The sequence below is a fragment of the Branchiostoma lanceolatum genome, chromosome 8 (genome assembly GCF_035083965.1).
Source record: "Branchiostoma lanceolatum isolate klBraLanc5 chromosome 8, klBraLanc5.hap2, whole genome shotgun sequence".
NCBI classification, from domain to species: Eukaryota; Metazoa; Chordata; class Leptocardii; order Amphioxiformes; family Branchiostomatidae; genus Branchiostoma; species Branchiostoma lanceolatum.
In genome coordinates this window covers 3783267-3809810 of record NC_089729.1, presented here as the reverse complement: position 1 = coordinate 3809810, position 26544 = coordinate 3783267, and the positions used below count along the sequence as shown (strand labels likewise).

At 41.5% G+C, this 26544-nt stretch overlaps 1 protein-coding gene across 4 annotated transcripts in view; it reads right to left on the bottom strand.

The window, feature by feature from the left end:
- LOC136440836 (myosin-I heavy chain-like) overlaps positions 1-26544 on the bottom strand; it is an 88740-nt gene that overhangs the window by 51053 nt on the left and 11143 nt on the right. Inside the window, exon 1 of one of the 4 annotated variants that reach the window (XM_066436969.1) lies at positions 19351-19445. The exons of 2 other annotated variants lie outside the window; for them this stretch is intronic. In XM_066436969.1, the coding sequence (XP_066293066.1) occupies positions 19351-19435 (85 nt within the window). In that variant the 5' untranslated portion in view covers positions 19436-19445. Of the gene's footprint in view, positions 1-5906; positions 6134-19350; positions 19446-26544 lie in introns of those variants that run through there. One more of the 4 variants, XM_066436970.1, reaches the window with a different exon arrangement.

Sequence of the window (26544 nt, the reverse complement as noted above, 5' to 3'; positions counted from 1 at the left end):
TGCCAATAAACCAACAGGACAGCAATTATGGCACTTTGTTAGGCCTGCCTCAAATCATGCAGCAAAACACCAGCTATTACACTGAGATGGATATTTAATGCAACCTGCCTATTTCCTACAGCTAGCAGGGAGTTTCTCATGCACTGCAAACTAATCAGCTATGCAGGGACAAGAGGGGATAGTCTGATGTTCTGAGGGGTGGGTCAAAAAGATGTGAATCCCACAGCAGGTAATAGAGATGGTTGGTAGCCAGGTGGATTAGGGGGATGGATTGGTTTCACTTGTCAGGATTAGTCATCAAAGATGGGGGTTAGAAATAAGCATAACCTCAAACACAGAAAGCCTCAGGTTTATACCTGGTACCTGTCCTGTCTCTCCCACCGACTCTCCATGCTTTATGCTCTAAATGATGAGCAAACATTATAGAGGTAGAGCAAGCCCTTGTGGTCAAGTGGCCAAAAACCTCCCTGAAGATGGGAGGGTGAGGAAACAACAACTTAATTCATCCTGACCCTTATGTGTAATTCTTGGTATCTGGAAGACGCTACGCATAAACACTCATATCACATTCTTTCTACAGACAATACATCTTAGCATGAAAATGCTGGCTGGCTAGATCGAAAAAACTAAGTTTTCATCCGCAACAATGCCAGCATCATTTCTCTACCATTTTCAGGTTCCTGGTACAGCCGGTAAATAATGTTGATATTTTCTCTGTAACTAGATAACGTTGGGTAACCTAAATTCGTGGGGTACTTAAAGTCGGGATTTTTCGAAAACGGGGTATTTAGGGATATGTGCTAGATGCAAAATCAGTTATAACGCCAGCAATGCAAAGCAGATAGACTAACGTATTCAGAACACTGGCTGAAAAGCTTCGATAACCATGCATTAGAAGTTGGCGACGTCAAAAACTCTCCGTCCCTTATTGACAGAGTCTGGGGGCTTCGTGGGAGAATCACCCAGCACGGTTGTTCGCTGGTTTATAAGACAAATGTCACATCTCCTGCCTGCTAAACACAATTATTTATAAGACAACTTATTACAATCTCTTTTGCTAACCTGCAACTGGATTCTAAGTGTGATCAATCATCAAAACTCCTCTCTGTTGCTACAACCTACGGCACGTGTATTTTCCCGCCGCCATATTGTTAACCAGAATCCTGTTGTCAAGCAGACGACAAAGGTTTGTGAGGAACACTTTTTGTCTAAATGCTGCGTGTGATAGTGGACTGAGGAAGATATTTTCCTCAAAGTTTGCTCCTAACACAACAAGGAACACATGGACATAGTGGTATTACCATTGCTACGGCATCCAGCTAACTTCCCATGAATAATGTAACGTTACACGTTGCCCGATGATGACGATGGGCCGACTTTGAGTGAAGTTCTACCGACTCAACACACGGGTTGTTCCCGAACTGGCCTGATGTGTGCGGTACGGCCGTTTTTTCGTGTATTTTTTTTACTTGGACACGTCTATATCCATAGCACTCTCCTCAAGCCAAGGATAGAACGAATAGCTGCTGTATAAAATGTGATTAGCGGTAAGATATTCAAGACGAATCTTCTCTCCCGAATTAATGTGCCCCCCTGTCCGACAGCACCGTAATTGTGCGTGCGGCGGACGGTAGTTTGAAGTTGAAATATTATGGTGTCAGCACGACTAGAGACAAAATCTACCATATATATGATTAGTGCAAAGATAGTACATGATACTGACAGAATAATAGAAAAAAAGGATGGTTTATTGTTCTGCTAGATTGATTTCAGTCAACCATTATCGGAAAAATCCCGAATTTAGGTTACCCAACGTTAACAGGAACAAACAAAACTAAGATGTTCTGTCCACAACTGCAAACCTGCATGGAGTAGAGTTTTACCTGCCATTCAGCCATGCTGATAGAGAGCTGATTCTGGAGAGTGGGTCTGAGCAAAACAACTCATCCATCACATCAACTGTCAATCAAAGCTGAAGTCTTCTTCCTCTCCATTCAGATCCAGGCATGGCAGAACAGTTTGTGTACAGGGTGGGGAACTTTTGTTTCCCAGAGTACCAGTAATCTCAAGGTTTACTTTACCACATATCAAAATGTCCGAGAAAATATCTACCAAAAACGGCTTTAATCATGCAAATGAAAAAAAGGATAGAAGGACAAGGGACAGGGAATAATCCGAATATGATAATGAGATTGTTCCTACATGGGACTGTAATGCACAAAGCTCTTCTACTGTACATGTAGCTTTGTCCAAGTCCACAGTGGTACTCAGGTAAATTTTTGTTCATAGCAGTTGTGTTTAAAAACCACCTGACCCCTGCCCCGAATCATGCCCAAAAGTTAGTTATTTTGCATTGCCTTCTTTATGAACCTCCGGCTATGCATGAGGTAACAGCTTGGTCCATAAAATGAACAACAGACCTTCTGCTGACTTCATTACCTAATCCGACAATAAAAGAAGTGCTTCACATAAAGTGCCCCAATGCTCACCAGCCTGGTGTCAATGGCCCCCTCCTACTGCTACTGTTTACATGGGGCATGGCTGCATGTGTGCAGACTGCTGTCTGAAGGGGCATGACATATTGTCATCAATCTTTGCCCTAGAATATACATGACCCCACTACCAGGTGACAGCCATGGTAGATTGACCCTATATAGAACAAGCTACTTGAAGAATGGACCAACTTGGAGAAACCTTCTCAGTAGGGGACAGTCCTGCTCAGGGCATGACATCTCTGTAAAATGAGTGCAACACATAACTGACATTTGCAGGGTTTCACACCTAATTGAGAAGATGGCAGGTGGTCAGTTAGGGTCTCCCTGTGATGCCTGGACAAGGCAATACACATGCAAAGTATTTCATCATGGCTGGCAGGTGACCAGATCAGGTTTTACTGAGGAAGGCATATTGAGGGCTGCTGGTCAGCTATTTTGAAAACATGCGTTGCAACCATGTGTTTGAAGTGAAAGTTGAATGCCAAAATCAACCAACTTGATATGGAAGTCCACCTATAAATAAGCCTGTTTGAAAAAATGACCCAATAAAGCCTACCCCAAAAAAGTATGTTCACACACACTGTAAAACACCTTACTAGTATATAGATCGGTTCTTGTTGATACAATTGGTTATTGTTGATATGTTATGATGTTGTTATGTTCTGCATACTAGTAGATCAGTGTGAAGGCCAGAGATTTAACAGTCACTAAGACGTGCAGCACCATCTGCCCCTTCCAGTAATAGTTGTGGAAAATCAACATACCTGCTGTATTTGAACCACTGACTACAAATAGTACAATGGATGCTCTTCCTACATCACAGTGCTCCTTGGGTCCATTGTGAACCAACCTGCCTTAATGCAGTGTTGCTCAGAGTTATTTCCCTCCTAGATGCTATTGGCAAACGTACTCATCTCTTTGTTCTGGTTCTGAATGAAGATGCCAGAGACAATGTTGGCCAACAAAGGTCTAGGACACTATCTTTAGGAAGAAGATAAAACCACTGATAGTCTCCACTAGACTCCAGCATATTTAATCTGATTACACACCATCCTCCACACAGGTCCATTTTTCATGACCATTTGTCTGCATGGTCTCCCAACCATCTCCATCACCTCACAGGTTTCTATGAAGAAATCTGAGCTGCTGGCTTCCCAGAGTGAAATTGGCTAAATTGTTTCTCCACGCTCCGTCCTGAGACCCCCATTACTGGGAGCATGGAGAACAGGATTTAGGCAGAACATACACAACAACTTCATTTTAACAGATGGAATCCAGCATGTCCTGTTATTATCATGCTGGTATGGTATGTACACCTGGGTATCTGGTACAGACATCAGTCACACATCCCTAAACAGTAATGGGAAACTGGAGAAACCATTATCCCACCAGACAGATGCAAGACACACAATAGCCAAGACAGTTGCAATTTCCAGAACTTTCTAAACTTATTCCATTAAATTACAAAACATTACAAGATTCACAAATGATGAGGGTCATGTACTGAAGTACTCTCCAAGCAGAGGAGGGGTTCTGGCAGGTTTTTGACGGGTTTTTAGGTGTTTTTGTCGGGCTTTCTACTTTGTAATTTTTTTTGTATAGCCAACCCACAGTGTGTAGAAAGCCCGACAAAAATGCCTAAAAATAGGTCAAAAACCTGCCGGAACCCCTCCTCTGCTTGGAGAGTAGTACTGAAGGTCTCGAACCAGTTACCATTCGAATGAACAATAGCTGAAGGACTGAAGCCCTATTTTTGGAGCCAAGGATAAAGCTGCATGCTGTGCCGTTCTACTGTAAGGTTCCTACCATACAAATCTGATCCTGCACCCATCAGACAAATTTCACAGAGAGCGGAGCTTGAGCCCCACTGTTTCTATATTGGTCCTGTCATCCTTTGAAAGCATTTCACCACTGAGCCAGAGAAATGTTAGGGTGAAACTTGCTGGATTGTAAGCCAATTTGACACAGTAACTAACATAGGTCAAAGGGCCGACATTTTGAATGCTTCTGGAATCCCGATCAGTAACTTTAAATACTGTTCATTCCTTACCAGTAGTTTCCTTTCTGCTTCACAGATGATTTTGCCTGAAGCTGTATGGTAATGTAAACATAGTGCAGAAAAATGTGGGTGTTATTTCTGTCCATTGTTGAAAAGCTTTACCATGTAAAGACTGGAGGTAACATGATCAGTAACTTACCATTTGATTAGTGGTTTTTAAACATTGATTAATATAATCAACCCAACCAGCATTCTATAATTTTCTTTTCATGTTATGGTTGACTATGGTGCTATCTTCATAATTGTCATTCAGTCATAATTGCCTTACTGTAGGACACAAAGGGAAAACAATAAAAGTACCTAATAGTATACAGTGTCATAATACCTGTGATCATTTCCTGACTATATCAAGAACCAGATGACTGACTCAAAACATTAAAACTGTAAACCAACGAGTTTTCTGTGTCATATATATTTGTAATAAGTAGCTCCTATAAAATTACCAGTTTAATTTCTTGTAAACAGGTTTGATTTTACGCCAAAAATAGTTACTCAAGCAACTGGATAAAATTTTGAAACAGACGTTTCAGACAGCACCGCTATAACTAAAGAAAGATCTGGTAGAACCAGGTTTTATACCAAAACTCTGAATAGATATGTTAATGAAGTGAAGACAATTTCAGGTGGTTCAATAGAATAAAAAAGGTTTGATTATAGTTTTGCACTATTTTGATGCTTAGATGATCACCTACAATTGTTATACAAAAATCTATGGCAGAATAAACAACAACTTCAAATTGTTTGGCTGTCAGATTGCACTGACAGCTAATCTAAGTTAACAGGTTATAGCTGAAACACCAGGCACACTAGTAAAACACCAGAAAAGGTGTCCATCTAGACCAATTACTCATTCTCAGGGGGTTGTATTTACAACATTGCTGGCCACTTGGGGCCACTGGGCTGCTTGAAATAGTAACAGCCAACAGAATCCACAAGTAAATAAACCAGTTCACGTTGAAGTCTGGACTGGCAGCTTTGTTTAAACAGATTACAGTCACATGAGCAGTTCTTCATGAAAACAGACCTCCAGGTCAGAGTTTAGACAGGAGAAGCTGTGATTATGAATGACAGGTCAGGCACACCAATTAACCTGTATCAGAGCAGACTTATTGGGGCAATTTACTACAGTTTCCAAGGTTTTGAACAAAATTCAACCTTTCACACAGAATTTATCAAACTCCCACAAAAGACGGTATTACGACAAACCGGACACATGGGCGGCACAACACAGACACTGGGTTAAGGCCAGCTAGGCTTTACCCAGGGTGGCTTCCAGCACTGAAAAGCATGCAACAATGTTATAGCATGACCCCAGTGGCAATACTCTAGAGTACACAACACAAGCAGTCTACCTTTCTTCCCAGTGTCCTCCAGCAGTTTCAGCTCGTAGAAGTACTTATCCAGAAGGAAGCTCTTATTGTAGCTCATTTCTGGGTAGACAACAGTCGGTTAACAACGGCAAGAGTGTGACATCACAGCAGCATGTTCCCCTTGTGTGGGGAAACACAGGCCAGGTAACAGAACACTCTGGCAATTGACTGCACAAGTGACTGATAACTGGCCAAGCAGGCAAGCAACACACCCACCACCGCTCATTTGCATGACACAGCTGAGTGGCTGGGGTGTGATTGGTGGGTTGACACAAATACACAGACAATCCCATCCTGGGAGAATGAATGAAACCTTTATTGTTAGGATTTTCAGCACTGAAATTTGGATGACAAATGGTAAGTTTATCACAACCTTCTAATTTAAAACATGTCTGAAACAAATGATGTCAACAAAATGTGCATTAGACTCTAAGGACAAATAAGAATGTCTGCCTATTACTAGACACTGCATCATGTATCTTATTCTTAGTCATAAAACCTGCCAAGTTCCGAGTACATGTATGTCAAAGTCAAAATACATAATACATGAAGAGATGGACTTAGTAAGATGTATCATGATGGCATAAGAGGATATAGATGTGTATTTCCTATAACTTGTGTTGTTCCAATATTTTCCTGATACTGTATCATTGTTACATTTTTTTTAGAGAGGAGGATAACATTGATAGAAATCATTGGCTACATCTAATGGTCACCTTCTCCACATCTCTCTAGAACAAGAAGAATGAGACCTTCTTGAGGAAAACTGTACCACGAATTTGTCCCTACAAGGTACTCTCCAAGCAGAGCATGGGTTTCAGCTGGTTTTCGATGTGTTTTTAGGCATTTTTGTCAGCTCATTTTTGTCGGGCTTTCTACTTTGTCATCTTTTTTTTTTATGACAAAGTAGAAAGCCCCACAAAAACGCCTAAAAACACGTCAAAAACCAGCCGAAACCCATGCTCTGCTTGGAGAGTACTAGTACCTACAAGGCACAACCCCCGCAACAGAACACAGCCTTTGTGTAAATCACCACACGAGAAGTTGGGTAAACACCTGCAGTCTACAAGAAACTGTAGTTCGGAAGTGCGACCCTACAGAGTCTACAGCAGCCCATTGGTGAGCGGGGGTGCATGGCGTATCGTACAGGGCGGCACCAGTACTGACAGGAGGGTCCCCTGCAGAGATGTCCCATGGGATAAGAACCACACAGGAATGGTTTATGGCTAAGCCCTTTTAGTCTCAATGGCCTGGTTCTATTCTCCCTGCAGGTAAATTGGGAAGGACACACACACATCACTGAAGGGGAGTTACTGTAATTCTTGCTTTGTTAACTGTAACTTAATTCTAGCTGATTTAACAGTTACTAGTCAACAGCTAAAATTTCATCATCGCAAATATTTGATCACTAATATTACGTTTGTTCCCACCGTTAAAATCAAGTGCCGTGACCTACTCCATTTTCCCCAAACCGCTATATTTTCCTGCCGCTATATTTAAGCAGGGGTTCATCTAAATCAGGAAAGAGGGGCGCTGCACCCTCTTGTTTCAGCCCAGTCCCCCTTGTCGAATTCAGATCTTAGCCTAATATCCAGCATACAGCCTTCACTCAGCAATGGATTCTTCCATAAATACATAGAATCCGCTCCCTCGCCTGTGTGTGCTCCCTCTTGTTTAATTTTTCTAGAAAAAACCCTGTTTAAGTGATTTACAGTACCCAGGAAGGTGGAACATGTCTGGGCCGAGGGGTCAGAATTCATAACCTGTGTCTAACCTGGAGAGATTGGATGTGCAGGCCGTGTAATCAGCAGAGGACAGGTGGATTCACACCTGTGCACCTTCCGTCATCACCTGTTGTATATTATTGACTTGTGTAGATAGAGAAGGAAGCAGAGCTCTGTCACCTGAAACTTCTATTACATGGGTCAGCAGTACCATGTAGCAAAGCCAGTAATTAACAACGACCCTAAACTTAAGTGAAGACCAAGACTAAATACAAAGTACAAAGCTTTTGTCACGTATAAAAATCAGGAATATTGCTGTCAATCAACCAGTACTTAATTCTAAGATGATTAAGGGTCAAAGTCGAATGAAAATTTCCCCTTTCCTTGTTTCTCTTGTTCAGTTTTGCTGAAAACTGTTTAACAGTCCTGCTTTTTTCACTCATCGCACCAATTACCAAATTCCGTGTGTTCAGAAGGGAAGTCAGGCATCCTGCAGAAATCATGCTGGGTTTATAAGGAGAAATTCAAACTCTACAACTGGATTTTTTCTTCTTTTATCCAGTTGTAGAGTTTGAATTTCTCCTTATATATTGTTTACCTGGATGTCTAACCTTCACAAATATGCTGGGTTTGTTTGCCAGTGATTTTGTAAATGTTTACTTGTGACATCATCTTACATCATAGTCAAAGGTAGGTTTACACCTGTATCACTCTTTCGACAGGTATGCACTTGAGAACACGTGTGCACTCAAGGCCACACCAATGTAATTTCTTGGTTAACAGATTTTTATTTACCAAAAAAAAAAAAATTTTAGAAAAAAAAATCATGAAAACAGAAGGCTGGCCCAGCCTTCCGTTTTCATGAATCTATTTTTTCTACAATTTTTTTTTTCTTGAAAATAAAAATCCGTTAACCAAGAAATTACATTGGTGTGGCCTAAGACTCCCCACTTTCACTCCCATGACCATGCATGAAGAATAGCGAACAGCTACCAGTTATCCTGAAACATTCCTGTTTCGGTCAATCCTACTACCTGTAGAGCATATAAATTCCTTTCATTCAATCATTGAATACAAGCAGAAAGACATTAATTTCGACCACAATCTAGAAGCAATCAAAGAAGCCAGGTCTCACAGTACAATCCAAAAACAATCTTAGAGCAAACGAGATATCAAAACAGGAAGTTCTGCTGCAGTACCATAACAAGCCCCTAGGGGACCCAAAATCTAATCACTTCTAGGTCTCATCAAGACCTACCTACATACCAAATATCAAAACAATCCATCTAGGCCTTCTTGAGTTATGCTGGTCAATTAGAAACACACACACACACACACACATACAAACGCTACCCTCTGCATAACCTTCTCGGCGAAAGTAATTACACCAGGGACCACACAATAGGTGAGAATTCTGTCTTATCAATGATGACCCTTATCTTAACTGACTAATACAATACAACGCTTTTAGCTTGAGGAAATGATCATGTCCTGATCACGTTTCGAACAGAAGTTACGAAAGTTTTGTGAGCATCCACACAACAAAATCTTCTCTGCTTGTGGTGTTGGTAGTTAAAACTTAGATACACATTTTTTTAAATGAGAAGGGAAAAGTCAATAACTGAGTATGCTTTTCAAAAACTAAGTCTCAAGTATAAATGAGGCATGTCTTACTCTTTCCAAATTTTGTAGTGATAACATGGATTCAGACAGCCATAGCAGCATGCAAGAGGACTGAAAAGTCATTTTATTTAGATCATAGCTTACAGCAAAGTGTCAATCCCTCTTACAATGCAAGTTTTGCAACATTAATTTGGTTAAAAGGCTTGAAGTGGTGATACATCAGTTGAAAGATGAATCGTATCCAGAGGCATTTTTTGCAGTGACAAAATAATATGCCCCTGGCAACACTTTTCAAAGCAAAACAAATATTCCATTGTTTAGAGCAAACTTCCTTTTAGCCTGAAAGGTTAAGATGGTCTGGTTAGACGATTTTTATAAGGAAACAACAACAAATGAGGGTGTTGTGTTGTGGTTACCAAAGAACAACACTTTACACAAAGAAGAAGAACGCTCAGGGTTTTTTTCTGTTTACTGTTCTGTTCGACGTGCACAGGGCATCCTGCTTATAAGAAACAGTAGCTAGTAATTAGAGAGAGTTACCATCCATCAATAGCCTGGGTGCCATCCTATTTCTACCTGGGCTCCTACATTCGCTACCCTAACAAAAAATTTTTAGGGTGGCAAATGTAGGAGCCCCGGTAGAAATAGGATGGTACCCAGGCTAATCCATCAACTGTTCCACAAAACTGGCATTCTGGGGTGGAAGGCTGTCCTAGTGTCAAGCCACCTTGCCTCATATTGTCACAAAAAATCCATGTAACAAAAAACAAAATGTGGCCTTAGTTCTCACAGAAATACCTGAGTCACAATGGACTTGATAGAGATTACATCTCTTACATTTTCTAGTGTTTATTCAAAACAACACAGAAACAACTTGTAGAATGTGTGAAGGAATTAGACAAACACCTTCGTCACCCACGACCAAAGGCTAAATTCCTTGGGTGCAAATCGGAATCTTGCATGGTTTCCTCCGCAGACTGCTAATGATCAGGAATGTGCATACCAAAACTTTTCTCGGTTGTGAACGTTCACAGCTGACATGTTAGTTTTGTTACAGAATGATGAATTGACTGTAACAGGATTAACCGCTGGAACAACGTCACAGGACACACCACAGTCACCCTTATTTCAAAGGGTTATTAAGTAATAAAGGTATCCACAGCAGGGGGTTGCTAATTGATACAAATGACAACTTTTCTCATAACTTTGAAGGGCACACAGATAGGTCAAACATAATGTAATGATCTAAAAGCGAGGTTACCCATTGTTCTGTCATGAATAACATTGTTGAAAGTGACATTGACTCGATAATACCGTTTGACAAAAGGCTATTGTATGTCCTTTTCACCTCTGCTCCTCTAACGGCTTCCGTCCGCATTGTGTGATGACCCATCACAGGTATTAATCACCTGGTGTGTGTCACAGCACACCTGTACATTCCTTCAGTATGAGTTTTGTCACCTGACTTGCTGGCCGTTACTCACCCAACCAGCTTGGAACATTTGATAGGGACAACCCTGACGAAAAGGGTGGGTGAGCAATCATCCATGGCTCTTATCTACCCCACTCTTCTGGAGCAGAAATAGTCATTACCTAAACTGACCAGAGTAAAATGACATGCCCACTCTGCAGAATGAAAATGTTACTGGCTTGTTAACCTCATTGCCATTTACCAATCCTACCATCTTATTTGCACCCAATATGTAATGATATATGTTGATATATGGTGATAGAGTTATTAGGACACAAATGACTGTGTAACTCTGTTATATTGTATCTGACCCTTACCTCTTCCCTCATGACCTCAATGAAAAGCGGCCTGTGTGCCGATTTGAGCTTATCATGAATAAACAAAGGTTCAAACAAACAAACAAACAAACAAACAAACAAACCCATGAAGACCAGAAATATACGTCATTTTCATATGCATTCCATTTGATGATATATGAATTAATATCCAATACCTAAATGCTTTGTGACAGCTACATTATACAACCAAAACAATTGTGGCCTGACTCATGACCTCACCAAAGATTTGTACAGTGATTCAACTACTAATGTTATGCCAGCCATGGAACAAAAAATGGCAAAATCAATTTCAAAAGCTTCATAGCATTTGGAATATCTAGCAGTTCATAAAGATGTTTTTTGTCTTTACTTATGTATATTTCTCAATAATACACATAAAATCATAACGCAAACGTGCGGCACATTCTACACATTGTATCTAAGAAAGCAAAATCGCAATAAATGTACAACCGTTTTCAACAACTTTGCCCAAATATTCGTTGTGTATCATACAACCTTAGGCCACACCAATTTATTTTCTTGGTTAACGGAATTTAAAAAAAAAAATTTAAATGCTAGATTGGAAAAACAACATGAAAACAGAATCTCAGAGGAATGTTTTTACTTTGGTGCACACAGTTTCAGGGTGTGAACAGGGTCAGGTGCAAGTTTTCACCCCAGTCTTCTGTTTTCATTATCTTTTTGTGCTAAAATTAAAAATAAAAATCCGTTAACCAAGAAATTAAATTGGTGTGGCCTTAGCTGTACTGTGGTTAACCATTGTTCCCTCACAGTTCATACAGGCCAGTCTGAGACTTTGATCTCGTCTGACTGACATGGCTGGTGGTTCAGACCGGAGGTGTGTTTATAGTATTATGTCAGGTATGTCTGGACTAAAACCTACTCTACCAACAACTCACAGCTGGTAGCATTATCCCTGCAATTTACCCTGTTGTGGGCTATTATGCTTGTGACTAGAAGTAGAAAATTTGTAACTAGCGACTGTAGATATTGAGACAATCAGGGAAATAGCCCATCACCAGACAGATCAATATGTTTCTATAGGTGGAAACATTAAACGTACTGGGGCATAAAACAATGTCAAAGTGGAAGCAGAAATATCTGGTAGCCATGACCTAGCCTGCCGATGTGTTCATTCATCACAGACACATATCTGTAGCCTTTACCTACTCTCCAAGCAGAGGTTCAGCTCCGGCTGGTTTTTGACGTGATATTAGGTGTTTTTGTTGGGCTGTCTATCTTGTCCTGTTTTCTTTATGTCGCCAAGGCTTGACAAAAACGCCTAAAATCATGTCAAAAACCAGTCGAAACCAAACCTCTGCTTGAAGAGTAGCCTGTACCACCCTAAAAGTGATGATGTGTATTCTGAGGCACATAGAAGCTTTCATCATCAAGACCAACTTTCATGGAACACTGCTCAGATGCATTCAGGTCTCAAGTGAAGGACTGGGCACAAATGGGCATATTTGGAACACATTTCATACTCCAATACTAGTAAGCTTGCACAGTACTCAATATAGATACATCTTTCTTATGCTGGCCTTCAATACAGCAGCAACAAAATCAATAATCACAATTATATTCAGGTCAATCAGGTTACAGGTAGGATTGACTAGCCTGGGTGCCGGACCACCACGCTCCGGTCGCTAATCCTTCGGCCGGGGAAGCAACTTGCACCGCCGTCACAGATAGCACACGGGCCACTAATTACCTCTCTCGCGGGGCGCAATAGAAATTAGAGTTTGGCTGCCAAGAGCGCCCGGGTGCCAACTCTATCACTACTAGGTCTTCCCCACCCAAAAGGGGTTATCGCATCGCGCGAAAGGACTGGTATCCAGGCTAAGAATTAGCTGAAACAGGGAAAAAAAATTCACCAGCAGTGCAAATGATCCTTCCTGGTCAGCCCCTAATAACATCAACCTAAGGCCACACCAATTTATTTTCTTGGTTAAACGGAATGAAAAAAAAAATTTAAAAAAAATGCTAGATTGGAAAAACAACATGAAAACAGAATCTCAGAGGAATATTTTTAATTTGGTGCACACAGTTTCAGGGAGTGAACATGGTCAGGTGCAAGTTTTCACCCCAGCCTTCTGTTTTAATGATGTCCTCATGCTAAATTAAAAAAAAAAATCCGTTAACCAAGAAATTAAATTGGTGTGGCCTAACCAATGCATGGCTGCCTCCTCCATCACAGACAATCAAAACACACTTCAATGGCTACCTGAGCTACAGCTGGCAACAAAACTGATGGTGATCACTTTTAGACGACCCAGAAATTGACTCACTTGTTCTCCAAGCATCAATTTAAAATGGCAACATCATTAGATTTAAGGGGAGAAAAGAGCTGGCATGGTTGCCAAGTCATGGGGCAATAGAACATTGCAGATAGAATTTCTAGCAGTTTCATCATCAACATCATCATCATCAGTCGACGGGCTTTCGCGATGTTGGGGTTATACCGCCCCTTACGGGGGGACATACCCTTTTGTTAGCTGATACAAGATTGGGATGCGCCAGGTCTCCCGTCCGGGTGAATGGTGTAAATCACCGTATGGCTGATTCGTGGCGGAGGTTTGCCAGGCCTCCATCCATATGTTTCATCACATTGTTGAAAGAAAGAAAGAAATGAATATGTTTGATAACATCGGGTAACATTATATATACCCGCACAATGGATTTATTGATTCTTTAGCCCTTTAGGTACATAATCTTTCCCATCATTCACACTAGACATTTTGTCGAAAATCATTGATATCTTTATCCGTGATGCGTTTTTTAGATGGGTTCAGTGAGTTACTGTAATCCAGTCATTGATCTCTTGTCTACGTGAAACTATTCATCTCATAAGTAAGATTGACATCGTTAGACTGGCTGATCTACTTTTCATTCTCATCCTAACAATATGACAATGAGACAAGTTACAAAATGACTGTGTCAGCTTCCTTCCAACAGTAAGAACTAGTTGGCACAAGGCCCAAGCAAGCACTAGGTAGTTATAACACAGTAAGAGGTGATTTTGCTGTTCAAAAGTTGAGGGTGTCGAGAAAAGAGTAATACAAAGACATGTAAAAAAGCTCTAATATCTGAAAGTAGTCCACTCCAGTAGTACACCATGGGTTTGTTTGCTCAGGTGCTCAGCTCAGATCAGGCCCTGGCAGATTTGATTGATTTTGGCCTTCTCCTCTGAAAGGCCCTCCAGTGTTGGAAGGACCATATTTGAATTGCATTAGCATACTGTTCAATCCAACTGGAAAAGGCAAACTTAGGCAGCAATACAGAAGCAGATACTTCAGATGAAATGGTTAAACAAATTAGGGACAAGTGTTTGCTAAACAGTTTTGGCCTGGCACCAGCATACGGTAAGGCAGACTTTGTGGCCTCTGTGGTGTTGACAAAAGAAATGTTTCACAACCTTTTGCAGATCACCCCTGGTAGTAAACACACACACATTCATATCAAGAAGACGTTATACAATAGTCATTCCATTACTAGCTCATTGGAATGTTTCATTCATTCATCAGAATAGAAATGTATGTATCAATTTTCTCAAGTAACATGCTAGGTTATAAAGAAATACTTTTTCATTCTTTTGGTACTCTACAACCTGGTCACTAGAAGTATGCTTCAATATCTAGCAAAACACTTAAAGATACAATAGCTATTGCATGATATTGCACCATAACAGTATCAACATGTAAAACATATCTAGAAGCAGTATTCAACGTAACCATTGAGAAATCTAATGTATTCTCCCTGTATTGTCCTTCCATGTTCCAGTTCCATCTGTTCATGTGTGCTTTCCATGGTACTGAATGGCTGTCTGCTGTTCTTGAGCTCTGTATACCCAAGTGCCGTGTTATATAGCCAATCAATGTAGCTGAAAATCACAATTATTCTTGGATCAATGGTCTGATACTAGATGGCCTTACTTCACGTGAACTGTGTCTAAGCTAATTAAAGCAGACCAGAGCCGTGCAATAAATATTAATGCAGCTTGTTCCGGCTATAGACTGCCATCTGGCCTGCAACATCTCCCCCAAAGCATTAATAGTGGCAATGGTGCTCTTATTCATTGCGGAAAATCCAAATTGAGATTGGGGTGGCAAAGTCAAATGTTTCTGCTCAACTTTGACCTTCCATTTAGTGCGTTAGCTTGTTATGTTAGCATCTTACTTCTCTCAAATACCAAAACTATTTGGACTTTTAAAAGAATTCCGTTTTGAATACATCTGAAAAGTCACAAAACACCTGGCAATTTTCTTATATGCTGAAAGTACTCGTAGTTTGTTTCATGAATCAAGTAAATAATGGTTAAAAACTTTCTCTATATTGTATACTTATGGGAATCAATTCATTAGGACATCAAATTCAACTTTAAGCCCAAACGGTCCTGTAAGAGTAAACTTGCATCCTGCAATGGTGATTTTGAGCTAATCAGAAACATCTCTATAGATTGTAAGATTTATTACTTTAAGGTCACCGTTTTGCCATTAATTCTGTTTTATGATAAGAAACAAATTGCTTCAAAGTGATCTTCAAGGCAAGCTGAAGAAATCTGCAGCTTTATTGCACTGACATACATGTGCAGTGACAGCAATAAACAAAATGTTATTCATCATTCCATGAAAGTTTTATGGGCCATTTATGCATTAATGCTATTATCAGAATCTCATTTCATGCTCCAGGTAACATGATTACAACAGGGGACATTAGTGACCAAATAACTTCTGCAACGGACTGGAAATGCTGGTGATTTTCTGCTGTATAAATCTTTAATGACAAGGGACTAAGTCTAGGCTTAAAAGAAGTATCGATCATCTAGATGTACTAATATGTCACATTAGCATTCTTTAGATTAAGAAAAGGAAAATATGTGATGATGTTCTTTCTGTGGGATGTAGTCAGTAGAAAGAACGTCTTTTCAAACATATGTCTTATTCTGCAACACATGCCACTGTTGCACCAGTGCGAATGTTCAAGTTTGCTTTTACAACTTAATGATTCCTCGTTACAGGCCATTGACATCCATGTCATCCTGACCATAACCATTTAAGTCACACACTATCCTCACCAGACGTGACATAAGCCGATTTTCCTGGGTTGTAATGTCATTATTTTCCTTGACATAACACTCCATTTGATCACATCCCATTTTGCAGTGACTCCCCCTGGGGCACTCGACTGGACATGCACTTGTCATCAGGAGGTAACGTAAGGTAACCAGTTAACGTCCAATCTATTCAAAACGTATTTATCTTAAAACCGCGCGGACAGAGCCAAATTTCAAACCCATGGGCAGAAATATCAGCTCTTCTAAAAAGAAAATTCATGGTCTGTAAGTTTTTTTCCGCCTGTTTAACGCCGTGCGAGCATGTATTTATACTGAGGTATATGATGAAGAATTGTGCTAGGGTAACCCATTATCGTCCACTTCTGAATCTTTTCCCTTCTAGCGCTATGCTTGCAGAACCTAGACCAGAAAATAATGCACAGTAACTGTCCAAAGTAGTCTGCAGACAAATGATAGTAAAATCACTATGTCTGTCTGGCTACTTGCTTAACGCGATGGAAAAAAAAACAATGTTTATCTGTAAATTTCCCCCCACATGCGCGGCACGTGGCGTTCATGTGGTAAACGCATGGTCATTATGTTTTGCTGTGCAAAAATTAAAGAAATAGCTAAGTATCATACTTATGATGTTCTTTATTGCTCATGAGAACAGGCTTTGGCATAATACACCGCGACATGTGGACATGAGCCAAACCGGACGTAAATAGGTTCTGCACGTAAATAGGCATGTCTTTTCAACATCAAAGAGGTCCAACGGGGACACAATCACTTGCGAAATATCTGGCATAAAAGTCAAAAGGTTGACTCAGGTGGTACCATTAACCTGTTACCATGGCAACCATGGCAATGACAGCTCTCCTGTCAACCATACAGCTCCGCACTTTGTGGTTTGACATCTCAGGCCGGGCTACCTGCTGGGTTTAACAAACAAGTCTCTAGGCAGAAGAAATCTTAAGTAGATTGTGGCACGCAGCTGGATGGTGAAAACAACCCTTTTATAGCAACATCTCATGAAACATGTACTTACATGTCATTTCCTTATGAGATAAATGGGGCACTCATGTCTTCTCTTTAATTTTTAACCTATCCATAGCAAAAGCCCAATAAATCACAACTACCTCAGATTTCCAGATTGAACTACAAAAAAAGTGCATTGGGAATGTAAGGTTTTTTGGAAATTTGTCAGACATTAGCTTGTAGACTAATGAAAAAAAAAAACTCCTTGGAAGAACATCTGTGTTATTGGCACAATCACACACAAAAAGCATGTACTCCTGAATTCCATCCAAGCCAAACATTTGACATTAGTGTCTGCATCAATGGAGCAAATCTCCAAGGTTTTACACTGATTACCAAAAATGAGCTAAAAGTGGCCAAGCTACAGTCATAGATCTTGGGATGAACAGGCAAGATAAACAAGATCCTAAAGAGCGCTAACTTATAGTAATTTAAATAAGACAGTGAAGATTTTTACCTTCCCTAGAAGCCATGCTGACTGCACCAGACTGTAATCAATGCTACCAGAGTCCGACATGCAGTTTGTCATTATGACTTATTATCTTCCAGCACACCAGATATAGGAGGGCTAGAATCAAGCTGATCCAATTGCAGGCTGTTGCTAAGAACCTGATGTCATGTGTCGCTATGGCAACAACCTGCTCCAGTGATGTCCACAAATTTATGCTTGCTGATTGTGACGAAAAAGAGTCTAAATATAATTGTTATCTTGGAGCAGAGGTTTTGGCTAAACAAGGGCAATATGTGGCTTTTCTTTGAGCTTGACAGATTTGTAATTTTATCTCATTTCTCCTCCCATTTAGGTAAAAAACTCATTTCTACATAGGGAACTTCATGCAAGGAGGTTGATATAGGCCAATAACCTCCTTGCTTCAAGCAAACACAAGTGTATCCAGACCTATCTTAAACAGTCCAAAACTCATCACAGATTACACTGATAACCGTGTAACTAACCGGTAACAGATGTAGACAGGAATAAAGAAATATTTTGGTAACAATATTCTTATCTCTAAACTCAGGCCTCTGTCATTAGTGTTTCTGAGCTGTGACAATTTCTATTTTACCAGTTTGGTTAACACCCCTGGGACACAAGTACAATGACATCACCCCCTGAGGTATACTAATCACTAAGAACTGCCTGAGTTTGATACAACTAGAACTTCCCACTGCTAGCTGTACAAAGACAGCAGATGTAGATTTACACATGGGAATCTGTGCACAATAACAGTTAGGAACCCACATAACAAAACCTACTATTCAATACAGGTCACCATGGGGTCAGCAGACAGAAGCCAAGCGGAATTCAATTAAAGATCAGGCAATAGAAGCGGCCATGGTGGGTACTGGGTAATTGGGGTGCCCAGTGGTTGTCAACTAATCTCCAAGCAGATCTACAAGGTGCCAAAAATCGTATATGCTAGCCAGAGAAGCTCCAGTCAGCCAGAGAAGCTCCAGTCCGGTGCGGACTGGAGCCAGTCTGGTGCGGACTGGAGCTTCTCTGGCTGACTCTAGAGCTTCTTTGGCTAGCATGTACGATTTTTGGCACCATGTAGATCTGCTTGGAGATAAGTTGTCAGCAAGGATATTATTCTTCAGGGACAGTGGGTGGGGGAGACAGGAGGAGACTCCTGTAGCCTGTCACACCTGGTAGAGATTACAGACTGGAGCTGGGAGTGGAGGATGGGGAGCACCTGTCCTACCTCCCAGGGGGTGGTGTTATTAATTTATACAGACATGTATATCAAAGCAACCCAGTTGGGGCAAGAATGAAAAGCTTGGGCAATAAAGGCATTCTCATTTTTCAAGTAGATCTACCTGTTGAAATGTATTGCCTAAACATAACCAAAAACATTCAAGGTATACATCATTTTACAGCTGTCTATATTGAACTTTTATTAGAGCTTTTGGGCTGCAAACTCACCTTAGAGCCATTGATGACTCATCGCTCTGCAATGGACATCCAAGAGAACATATAACAAATCAGACTTTCCTGTTTCAAACGCATGTCTGTAGCCGCTATGCATCAGTTCCTGATACTCGCAAATGATGATGATGATGTTTCAAACTACAAAAAGTTTAGGAATGCTGAAAGCCTAACGTAGAAATTGCAAGGGCAAAGAAGAAAATACTCTGGGAAACAGAACTGCAGTATAACACACAAATAACAGCCACAACCTACCTCTGGCTGCAAGTCTATGATGAACAGGAAAGGCCATCCTGACAACCTCTTGAAGATACTTGGAAAGACATGACTCTCTCTCCATGATACATCCACACTTCTTACCAAGTTCAGTGTTAACAGTCTTTGCAGCAGTCTCAATCTTCAATTCTGGAGGTTTCTCCTTCAGTCAACAGCTACCTTCCAAGGTTCAAGAGCAAGTCAAAGGGCAAGAAAACAGAGTTCTTCCATATTAGACAGCATGCCAGGAAAATGTCCTTGCCATGACATGTTTGAAGTGATACTCTACTCCGACTTGGGCCTCAGCAGTGTCTGCTCCAAACACATGGAGAGTGATTTCTTACCCACCCACACTTCAGGTACCAGCTCTTTTCCAGCCAGAACTTACAGACACTGTCAGTTCAGAAAACAGGAAACATCCACTCCTCTGACAACCAACGGGTTAAGATATGTAATCTTGAAGTTAAACCTGGCTGTAACTTGAGTTCTTCTCCCAAGACCTGCCCCAGGCTCCAAGTAGAGTAAACTGGTGAGAGTTGGATGGTCCAGTTCTAGTGATGCTGTCTGTAGTGAAGGACTTTTAGTCAGTGATGACATCTCCCTATCTGCATCATTCGTCGGGTTTAAACATCTACACTTTGTTATCTGAACTGACAGAAGGAAGTAAATTGTTTTTTCCTATTATAGCTGAAAGTTTCCTGACTGGATAGATAAAGGTAAACTGGTTGGCCCTAAGAGCCTAGACAGATTGGCTCCTTTCCACATCACCAGTATCTACTGAAGAGTAACGGTCCACTCAGAACTTTTAATCCCAGACAACAGCAGTGTGCAGGCCTCTTGTTTTGACATATTCTTGACAGTAGTGTTCCTACTTTGAACCGCCAGCTTGAAACCATCAAAAGGAGTCCATACAGGAAGCACTGTGTGCAACAAAACGACTGGAAACTGGGTGCCTCAAGCAATGGCTTAAGAGTTGTCAGTATGACTTTGGGCCGGTCTACAGTGATCTGGGTAGCACAAACTAAACACACATGCTGAGACTAATGTAGTCAGCAGGGGAGATACAAATTAGCTTTTGGATTCAGCAGTGGAAAACCCCTTGCTTTAACTGGATACCTTTCGTTCTTCAGGTTACTGATTGTTTGCATAGAGCTGCACATCAAACGATAATCAAATCGAACTGTTAAACTATAGCAGTAGGAGGGCTGGGGATTTTAGTACAAATATTTGTATCACTGTTGGTGAAAACAAGAGGGTTAAAGAAAGACCTCATCAGTTAAAAGGGGTAGTAAAAAGGAAAAACAAAATCTTTCAGTTTTAGTCTTTCTGTGAACCATGTCATTCTAGCGTTGCCCTAAACATACCACTTCACCAAGTTGTTTGTTATAGATACATTTCTTTGTGAAGACAAATTTCCCTTGCATGTCTTACGAGGAAAATGTGACCATAAACTTGATGGTTGACAAAGTTAAGAGGTTACCATTGTCAGACATATTGCATCTGGACACCTATCTTTATAACTCTTCAAAAAACATAGGAGACAGCGTCAGGATAGAATCTTTAAAACATCTAATTTCTAAATTCTAATCTAATACAAGCTATCTAGTAGAAATTTGTAACTGTATTCCACCCATAGAAAACTGATGATATGACTATGAGAAAAAAATGGTAATATTATGATATATCTATGAGATGAAAAATGTTATCATACCCACTAGAAATTCAAACAGGTAGGATACTACTTAAAACACATCGAAATCAAGACAAGAAAAATATGACATTGTGCAGTATTTGACAAGATCCTTCATTGCCTATTGTCTATTGTATGGATTATGAGCATACAGTACATGTGCATGGAAAACAGCAGCTACATTTGCAAGACTCTATACTCTGCACAGCATCGTCTCCCAATGTCTTAAAACTACTTCCTCCCAAGTTTCCGGCATCTCAATATATTTCTATTGGTGGCAACCCTCCAGGTCTCAAAGTGCCTGTAGAGGTAACAAGGCCACTGCATTGCCACCTAGCTAAGTGCTCCCATATGCTGAAGCTTTCCATTTGCCTCTCAACAGCCCTGCACATTTCACCTGAGTTCACCTGGATCCGTCTTACTCTCCAAGCAGAGCAAGGGTTTCGGCTGGTTTTTGATGTGTTTTTAGGCGTTTTTGTCAGGCCTTCTACTTTGTCGTCGTTTTTGTTGTGTCGCCAAAGTAGAAGGCCCGACAAAAACGCCTAAAAACACATCAAAAACCAGCCGAAACCCTTGTTCTGCTTGGAGTGTAAATCCGTCTTTGTCAGAAATGTTAGAAAAATGTTTTTAGCAGCTCACAGACAGATTACAGCAGCAAAACCAGGTCGAGTTTTAGAGCACAGGTTGTAAGTTTGAAAGTACATCTCTGACTCTGAGTAAGGTTGGATGCAGAGGAAATCCTGGATAAACATCAATGCGTTTATCTAGCCCACGTGCCAGCTGCTCTTGGACCTTGAGGAACTAAAGAATTTAAAGGCTCACCTTCAGGTATCATGTTCAGTGGGTCTCCAGCAGCCTCCATAATGTCACACGTCCACAGGACAGCCAACATATATCTGTGGCTCATCCATTAATGTCAGGCCTGCTCCCTCAAGGAGCAATAACGGAATTTAATGAGCTGTACAATAACTTCCATCTGCCACAAATTTCCTTTAAGTACCCTACAGGCTTGGGGATCTGGCACCAATGAGATACCTGCCAACTAATGATACAGCTAAACAGGAAGGTATGGATAGTTCATGTACCGCTTAGAAAACTAGAATTCTAAAGCCGGTTATCACATATGCACAGTGGACAATATGAGAGTAGGCAATCAATTCAAATCTGCGGCAAGAGCTCCCTTGTGGTTGACCCTGCGAGATGGTTAATGGAATTGAGAGGCAACTCCAGTCAGAATTAACAGAATTACATTCCCAGGAGTTTTGGCAGAAATGAGGTACAAAATGTTGATTGTAGGCTAGATGCATATTGCTGTTTTGAGTGATGTTTGATAATGAGGATCTGAGCTGACACTAATGATGCTACTGCTGACCAATAGACTGAGACTACCATATTATGTATTGTACCACAATAGGACATTTTAATTGGAGGCACACACAAAATTGGATTGACAAAACTCAAACGTTCAGACAAGACCAGCCATATATAAATGACTACATCGGCTACTTATAGCGGTGAGAAGCAGTACTCCAGTCAGAAGCTCTGAAGAAGGTGTCTGACAGACACCGAAACGTCAGCAGGTGAGATTACCTGGTTGTGAAAAAAGAAACTCCAAATATCCTATGTTCTACCAACCTGATGAAATTATTTTCGGAAAAAACTGTATGTTACTGTTGTTATGGTCTTCTGTTGACATTCAGCTAAAACTCAATAACATTACTGATAACTGGTCGGGGATAAAGGCAGAATAAACCATTCAACTTTATTTTCGCAACACTGATGTTTACAACTTACAAATGAAGAGAAGATCAAGTTCAATCATTTATCATGACCAGCTGCAGCTTTGATTTCCCTTGTGGTCCAACTGTCTGACCAAACTGATACACAATCTACTTTCTGGGTCAAGAACAACATCAAAGTCATTCCTTCACTGAGTTAAACCACCTAAAGGTGTTTCTTGCAAGTATAAAATCGCCTTTACTCACCTATCAATGTCACAGTTAACAAAGACCCACCAGACGATTCCTGTCAAGAGATCATAGCTTGCCGGGAGGTTTTGTCCCTGACATTTCTGGTCTGTTCCATCTACAAGACTGCTAGATTGTATGAACTGGCAGTACAGTATGAGTATATCCTCTTTAAAGTAGCATATATTGCCAACTGATGTCCCAAATACATGAGTATGAAATCAAACAGATTCAATTGTGGCAGTAGTATCAAATTTTGCTGAAAAATCAAGACAACCCAAATTACCAATTCAGAAGTTATAATGAGCAACATGTCATTATGTCTAGACTTTGACCATGTGGTGCAGGGAGATTAGTAGTAATAACTTGTTTGGAAGAGATTGAGGGAGATTTAACTAGGGGACCATACGATATTTAGCGGTGGGGGAGGGGTGGTGCGTTGGGGGGGGAGGGTCATGGTAAAATTTTTCGAGGTGGGGGGGAGGGTCATGGAAAAAAATTCTGGGTTGGGGGGGAGGGTCATGGACTTTTTTTTACGAATCCGTTGAATTGTTGTACATAAACATTATGCTGTGGGCCGACAAACTGACGCTGTAAATAGCCCGCTATGCATGCTGTATTTTCACCCAGCGTAGCGGCGAAAAAATACAAAACTACCGTAGTAAACATGCCGAAGCACACGTCCAGCACGCGCCTCCACTGTTTCACAGGATCCGGAAGCTATCCAGCTATCAGCTCTAAGGGAGGTGCCAAATACTAAATTAGCACCCCGCCTTACCGCTCCGATCTTATCTCACAGCCCCTCCCACCCGGCTACTCTCCAAGCAGAGCATGGGTTTCGGCTGGTTTTTGACGTGTTTTTAGGCGTTTTTGTCGGGCTTTCTACTTTGTCATCTTTTTTTTGTCAAGACAAAGTAGAAAGCCCGGCAAAAACGCCTAAAAACACGTCAAAAACCAGCCGAAACCCATGCTCTGCTTGAAGAGTACACCCGGCAGCATCGCGCCAAAACGTAACAGTAGCCGACATGGCCGAGTACGCCTCTCTGTGACGATCTAGTCTCCAAGCAGACCTAGGGGTTGGCAAAGACCGTATCCAACAGGCAGAAGGAGTTTCTATAGCCAACCCAAGTCTCATAGCCAAACCCAAGGTCTGCCACAAGTCAAACAGGGCGGAGCATTTCTATTCAATAAAGGTGCCGCTGCCCCTCCTCGTTGTAATGCTAACAGCCGCACGAATGTCCGGGGTACTAATCTTTTTATGACCGATTTCTGGGATAGCCAGTCACCCGCGCACGTCCCAGTGGGAGGTTCGCGCCTTGTAAGTTCTCACAATAATACAGTGTTTCCTTCACCCATGTCACCCATTGGCATCATCAGAACCATTCTTACAAAAACACAAAAACAATCGTAGGGAATGTTTACTGTTTCAAAACATTCGTAGGGAATGTTTACTGTTTCAGGTTCAAGCCAACACTCGGACCCCCACCCCCTTGCATGTAACGTTAGTTGCAAGCGGCACGTGCCGTCGGAGGTTAAACCTTATAAGCTAAACCTTTCTTTTGGGAAACAAAACACGCCACGAAGTATATTATACTCTAGATATTGCTATAAAAACTTCTTCTGCAAGTTGGATAAGGTCTTTGCAGCCGTTGGGTCTCAGCTGGAGACTAGACAGGCCGACCTGGCGCCGCCCTGCACGCCCGTGCGGGCGGAGAGTAATCAACTCATAAACACAAGCAGTTTGAATAGGTAACAATTAGATGTTAATAGCCTTTGTTCAGGCCGACTTGTGGCAGACCTTGGGTTTGGCTATGAGACTTGGGTTGGCTATAGAAACTCCTTCTGCCTGTTGGATACGGTCTTTGCCAACCCCTAGGTCTGCTTGGAGACTATGGGCCAATTTACACACAGCTTGTCTAGATATCTGGACTGCAGATATCTGCCAGGCGACAGCTTTTTTCTGTGTCTAAACAGGAATTTTATGGTCTTAATGAGGGTTTTTTTAGATGTCGGGAAAATTTCAGCCGACCACTCTGAAGCATTCGCCCGACAACTCAGCTGGAGTCCCCGACCGCTCCAGCCGGACGTCTAAACAGAATGTGTCGCGTAGTAGACATCTGGAGGTCGGGGTTCACGCTAGTTTGCATATTTGGCGGGCGATAAAGCGGGAAAACTTCTTAGCATCAAGGACCATTTGTTCTCAAACGGACGACGGACTTCTTTCGTGATGCCAGATCGTTCGGTGGATCGGCCCTCCCCCCTCCGCCACGACAAGGGCAGCGAGTAGGAACGCAGCATTGATTCTGACCGGTCGCTGTCGTCTTCCCCGGTACCTCAAACGCCTCTTACGCTCAACCCTTGCTTGCTGCCTCATGTTTAGCCACACGCGAGTCAGATAAAGAAAGAATACCATATTCATCATGACGAAAAACACAGGCGGTTCTCCCGCCATTTTGAAACGCGCGCTAAAGGTTAAATAGGGCCACGAGTGCAATCAGCGCGCTGCGTGAGTCCTGCGGTACTTCCTGTCGGTGTGTATAAATGCGTCCAGATATCTAAGGCTCAGATGTCGGCGGATTTTTAGATATCTGAAAAAACTCTGTATAAATTGGGCCTATGACGATCAGCGGGGTGGGTCCCGGACTATTAGAACAGCCGTAAATGTATCAGATTCCGGGTAATATCCTTATTTGGAAGTTGATAGTCCGCAGTTGAGCAACACAGAAGCTGTTATTTAATAACGTAAAATATTCCTTTCTTTGTCAGTGCGAGAGAGAATTAATTTTTAATTGTATTTCTGACAAATTTCTGGAGCAAGAATATGCCATTTTTTCATCCAGAACAGTGAATTGATGCACATAAAATTCATTTCTACCAAAGTAGGAAGATAATGTTTCAACTAAATTGATAAGCTTCGCTATGATTGGACGATTCGGCTGCTTCAAATTTGTGGCGCCGCCCACGACTTTCCTTGTTCCCAGGGCATGTAGTCTTTCTGGCGCCTTGGCGACTGTCATCAAAGGCTGCCGACTGTCAATCAGCGGCAATTTCCTGGGAAAATACGCGAGTTGGAACTACGTGTGGCAGTCACCAGCGAACTTCTGGCGACCGGTGATTTTTACGTTCCTTGAACTTTCAGTTCCACGTTTTCTGTAGTAGTTATAATTTGACGCAGAACAGCGGTTTCGGAGGCTTCCTGGAACGGCGGCGTATATATTTGGGCAATCTAGGGGGGTGACGCGATTTCTATTAACACGGGCCAAGTTTCTCTAAATTTTGCCGACAAAGGGACTTTCGCCGCAGAGAGAGTAACGTCGCAGAGGGACGACCGCCTCGGCGGCGATTTTTCTGGAAACATGTCAGCGTTTAAGCGTGGGAATACCAGGAATATCGCTTCTTATTTCGCACCGAAGAGAACTTCTGACAGCGACGATATTGTAGCGCTTCGACTTCGGAGAAGACGGACACAGCAAAAAAAACGAGAACTGGTATCGACTATTGATATTTTTGAGTAGCTAAATAAACCAGCGAGGTTAA